General features: G+C 48.8%; 1 protein-coding gene across 1 annotated transcript in view; it reads right to left on the reverse strand.

Moving 5' to 3' along the window:
* The window catches only part of LOC103610512 (homeobox protein EMX2-like), a 20408-nt gene that overhangs the window by 1144 nt on the left and 13785 nt on the right, over window positions 1–5479 (reverse strand). Inside the window, exon 7 of the mRNA XM_008594665.1 lies at window positions 3456–4594. Within this exon, the coding sequence (XP_008592887.1) occupies window positions 4427–4594 (168 nt within the window). The 3' untranslated portion in view covers window positions 3456–4426. The remainder of the gene's footprint in view (window positions 1–3455; window positions 4595–5479) is intronic.

The following is a 5479-nucleotide window of genomic DNA, read 5'->3' on the forward strand; positions in this document are numbered from 1 at the left end:
TTGCCCACATGTGGGCAACCCAGCCCACATCCCCCCACCAAAGAGCGGGGCCCTGGGCCAGGCCTCCGAGCCTCCAGAGTCCCTCCCCAGTCAGCCTGCGTGACCGGGACTTTGTTTTCTGCGACTCGAGGCGGGGACGGGGAGGAGCCGAGGTTTCCAAAGCGGCGCGCAGGCCCGAGCCCCCTTTCTGCCTGGCCCGCTTGGCGCGGCTCTCCGGCTGCCACAATCCGCCCCTCGCACAAAAGTGGCCCGGCAGGTTCCCGGCCACAGCCAACGCGCCCGCTCCGGCTCGGCTTGGCTGCCATGAGCGGAGTCAGAACGAGCCAGGAGTACCGGGAAGGGGTAACTATACGCAGGTCCAAGGTTTCTCCCACCCCAGGAGTTCCTGGCGCCTTCGCGGACGAACAGGTTCTGGAGCGAGAGCGCACCTCGCAGAAGAATGGAATCGCGCTGCACACGCGTGTGTATTTATTTCGTTTGACCGTCTCAGGGCAACGCAAACTGAGAATCCGCGCCTCGCATCTCTGGAACATCCACTTGGCACAGGGGGACGCACGGGGAAGGACCACAGTAATTAACAAGGGAACGGGATGTGGATCGAACTTGTAACCTACATCCCCATTCGGGGTCACAGGCAGGACACATGGCAACATGCATACAGTTCGCCGGGTGTTGGGAGAAACTTCGAACCCGGCCCACGATGCCCACAGGGCCCTGTCCAGGGGCATCCAGAATTGGCAGCCTTGTAACACGAGGATACACACAGACCTGGGGCACACGGCTCCCACACTCCCGTGCCCAGAGGGCTCCAGCCCGGCATGCGCGCGCTGCGAAGGGGACGCAGCGGCAGGACACACGCGCTCCGCGCACCCTGCCCCGCGCCCCACGACCAGATAGTCATCGTGGGATGGCATCTCGCAAATATTTATATTCCTCAGCGCCGTGGCAGCCCGCGTCCACATTAGACGCCCTAATCCTGCCACTTTAAATAGATGAATTAATAAAGCAAACGAGCGGCTAATAAGCTGACTGTCCTGCCTTTTTGAGGCGGGGGGAAGGACTCGAAAGTGCGCCAAATTTGTTTGCAGTGGATCAAGGCGAGCCGCCTCTGCTTCACTTTCTTTATCTTAATTCCGACTTGAAAAGATATAATTATCTAGTTTGAACAGAGCTGCTATCAAATCCTTCTTTGGGCCGGGAAGGGGGGCGTTGGAGTGGATTGCGGCTCTCTGAGCCGCTCCGTGCAGCCGGAGATAGCGCGTAATGAAGATGTGGAAGCCTGAGATACAAAGGGCATTAACCTCATTAGCATGAAACCTTTTCTTCTTACCATTGTGGGACCCTTTCAGCCGCCTAATCCCCCCTATTTTCAAAGCTTGGTTTGTAATAAAGCTTTTAGTTTTTTTTTTTTTTCAAAGCTAATAGTATTCTCTGATGATTTTATTGCTGTTACACTACATAGGACGTTTACCCAAAAAAACCCAAAAAACAAAAAAAACTTCACCCCCTTTTTCTTGTACTACTAAATAAATAAATAAATAAAGTAATTGTTCCTACATAAATAAGCCTTTTTTATCAAGATAGGAAATTTTTTTCTAGAAAGGCCAGTCTGAATTTTAATGGGACTGTGCTTGGTGTTTGAGGCATTCCGAGTTTTGGAAGGTGGGTGGAAGGCAAGGGTAAGCAGTGACTTAAAAGTGCTCAGGACAGATAGCACTCATTGAGGGTCATGCTGTGGAAGTGGCTTGAAGCCCCACGAGGGTTTCCAGGATCCTCAGAACCACACCTGTCCCTGCATGAGGCAAACTCAGGTCTCCTGAGGCCACCCCTTTTTGCTCTAGCATCTCCCTGCAGCGAAGTCTCCCCCACAACACACCTTCCAAAAGGGATCTGTGTGAAAATGCACTATGAGCTGCCGGGGTTCTACAGAGGGGCAGAGCCAGAAAGAAAAAGGGGGAGACAGGCAGAGATAAAGGGGGGGAAGAGGGAGAGAGATGGAGAATGAATTCTACTTTAGAGAAGGGTAGGGAAAAAAGAAAGAAAAAATTTCCATAGTGCCCTATAGTCCCCACACGTGCACGGAATGTCTAATCTTAACTTTTCAAGGCAGGATGTTAACAAAGCTTGTATTTTTGCCCTGCATTGTAACTTGGCCTTATCACAGTGTAAAGGGTGGGGAGATTGTCCTAAATTATGTCCAGGCAGCCCCCCTGGATCCGTGGATTAAGAGATTAAAGGAGACCACTGGGCAAGGCCTCCTCTTTCCCCTTCATATTCCTGGTATGATAATTGCTTAAACTGATTTGCACTTTCACAAAAGCTCACAGGACGCTTTGTAGCTCGAACAGAACAGACGAGGTTTCTCTATCAATGGAAATAAAACTGATTAATGCAGCCTATCAGGATAAGAAGCAAATGAAGCATGCAAAAACAACCTCGTACCCCCAGAAGGGGGAAGGAGGGAGGGAGAAAGCTAAGTTTCCTCCAAGATTAGTTACAACTTTTTCTTTAATGTTAAAATTAAGAGTTGAAGGTTTCTCAGAATGCTTGCCTTATAAGGCTGCTGAAGCCCTTGGGTTCATCCCATCACCTTCAGCAGATTGGGGCTAAGGAGAGAAGAGGGAAGGAAGGAAGGAAGGAAGAGAGAGTGAGAGAGAGGCTGACTTGTACTTTGGGGGTTGAAGTCAGAAGCAAAGTTTAGGAGTCCCAGGACTCTGATTCTGTTAAGTGTCTTCTCCAATCCTGGGGGAATATTCATCAATGCATAATTATACGTCTGATTTTTTTTTTTTTAATTCAGAGGTTAAGAAAAGAAGTAAGCATTTTTAACCTGAAGTTCAAACTAAACTCTCTCAGTAGGGCACGCAACGGGCAAAGGTCTGATTGGAAAATTTTTCTCCCATCCCTTTTCTGAAAGACTTAAATTTTCCTAATCTCCCTTCTCCATCCTCATCCCTTTTTAAAATGCCCAAGGATCTATCAGTCTGGCCCTTTTGTGGGTGGGGAGCCTGAGTTTCTTGAGCCTAGTTGGGGAAGGACCACACTCAAATTCTAGATACTTTTTTAAAAAGAAGATCCATTTCAAATTCCCAAGACGACTACTCTGAGGGCATATTGATAAATCTTTATTGACAAAATATTGACATTGACATACTTCTTGGAAGTATATAGTGTGTTAGAATTCTAACAAATTAACACAAAACACAAAAATATTTACATTCTGGTATAGAAGACATTAAGGAAGCATTTGTCACTCTCTTTAGTAAGTCTATGATCTTGGAATAGAAACTCAGTGCTTGAAAAGTTGCCGTCGCGTCCTTGGCCACACTTAACATCATCCCTGCTAACTACAGTCCTTCAGTTTTTGCAATAGATAGATTTAAAGTTTGGAATGGCCATTACGGTGAGTGGTTGAACTCAGCCAATTTCTCCAACCACTAAAAGGAGACGTTTACCTCGTGGTTTTAAGCCTCAAAATATTAGGAAAGGGAATGTCCAAGAAATATAATTAATTTAGGGCTTTTTTTCCAGTACAAGTCCTGACTCTCCTTGTGGGCACCCTCCCTCGCCACCCCCAGCCCCCCGTCCTGCTCCCCATTTCTCTGTAAGAGGACCACTATTGCTGAGCCTACTTCATTTAGCTTTCACAATCACTGACATTAGAAGGTATCAAAAAGTGTTTACAGACTGCACATTTTTTCTGCACATTTCAGAAAAAAAAAATCAAAATAGAAAGCACACAGAACCTGTCTTTAAAAGGAAAGGAAAATTACAATTCCTTTTCTGTCTTTAGACACCATTCACCCAACAACTGCTACATGCAATTCAAGTTTTTGAAACAGGTGTAGGGTGGGGCTAGATATGGAATTTTGCTTATTACTAATTATTTTTAAAGATTGGGGGGAAACACTGCGAAGTGCAAAATAAAAAGTCCTGTGCCTGGTTGGGTTTTTATTTCTTTTTTCTTTTTATCATTATCATTATCTTTTAGGTGGACTGTGATAAACAGAATACCTGCCAATCATCTCCTCTGGCTGGCTTGGCGTTTGACTGACAGTTCCCCCTGTCAGAGCTTGCGCTCAGCTTTGCCACATTCAGATCTCTCTCTCTCTCTCTCACCCCCCTTCCTCTCTCTCTTCCTCTCTGTCTCTCTCACTCACTCACTCAGCTGCCTCTTTAGACGTGGGTTGCACGTTGATGAAGGAGCCTCCGTCCTCTGCCACCTCGACGCGGCCTCGGATTGGGAGTCTGAGCCCTCGCTGCCCAAAGTCTGCGACGCGAGCCATTGCTCCCTCTGATTCCTCCTCCCTTTCGGTGAATGTGTGTGCGGTTTGTTTCTGTTTTGTAGGATTTTTTTCTTCTTCCCCTCCTCTCCTTGTCTGTTTTGCTCCGTCTTGTCCGTTTCTGTGGGGTTAGGTTTGTGTTTTTAATCGTCTGAGGTCACGTCTATTTCCTCCGGACTCGCCTGCTTGGTGGCGATTCTCCACCGGTTAATATGGTGTGTCCCTTTTTTCTTTTGTTGCGAATCTGAGCCTTCTTCCTCCAGCTTCTGCCTTTTGAACTTCGTCCTTCGGTTCTGAAACCATACTTTTACCTGAGGACGAGAGGCAGATGGGGGCCCGTTAGTTCAGAGCGCCTTGCTACCAAGTGCCTGATCTCTCCACCCAGCCCACCGACCCCTGTCCCAGACTGTGAAGGCCCAGGCCCCCAGATGCATATCCTATGGGTGGGACTCCACAGGGCCTCCCCTCTGAGAGCAAGACCCCAAGTGTGTGGTGGGTGGGATGGACGGCTCTCTGCCCTTCTGAGCCCTCCCAGCAAGTCTTTTTCCCCAGGGTCCCAGGACCCCACCGCCCAGAGTGCACCAAGCCCCTTTCTCTCCTGGCCCTGTGCAGGGCACCCACATCCCGCTGAGAGCAAAGGCCTTGCAAAGCATGGGAAACCCCTATAAAAATAATAAGTAAGGNCAAGTCTTTTTCCCCAGGGTCCCAGGACCCCACCGCCCAGAGTGCACCAAGCCCCTTTCTCTCCTGGCCCTGTGCAGGGCACCCACATCCCGCTGAGAGCAAAGGCCTTGCAAAGCATGGGAAACCCCTATAAAAATAATAAGTAAGGAAAAATAAAAAGATAAATGTCGAGTGCAAGAAAAGACCTCAGTCTGCTGCTGCTGTGGCTTCCCGCAGGGCCCAATGTGCTTTCTATTTTCTGCCGGTCTGGGCAGCATTGCCTAAATACGGCGCCTCCTCTGTAAGGCCCGGGCCCTGGGTATGCGATCGGAGTTTGCCTGAGCTGCGTCCTCCTTGTGAGGGACTTTTGCAGGTGAGCAGGAGGTGGGTGGGGCTGCAGGAAGCCAGGGTGGATGGAGGTGTAAGGCCTCCTCCCCAACCCAGCTGAACCTTTCCAGCTAGGAAAAGAAGATCAAAAGTGAAAGCTTCTGAAAGACCAGGAATAGAGGGGAAGTAAGAGAGAAACTGAGAAA

Source organism: Galeopterus variegatus, unplaced genomic scaffold (genome assembly GCF_000696425.1).
Source record: "Galeopterus variegatus unplaced genomic scaffold, G_variegatus-3.0.2 Scaffold11253, whole genome shotgun sequence".
Lineage (NCBI taxonomy): Eukaryota > Metazoa > Chordata > Mammalia > Dermoptera > Cynocephalidae > Galeopterus > Galeopterus variegatus.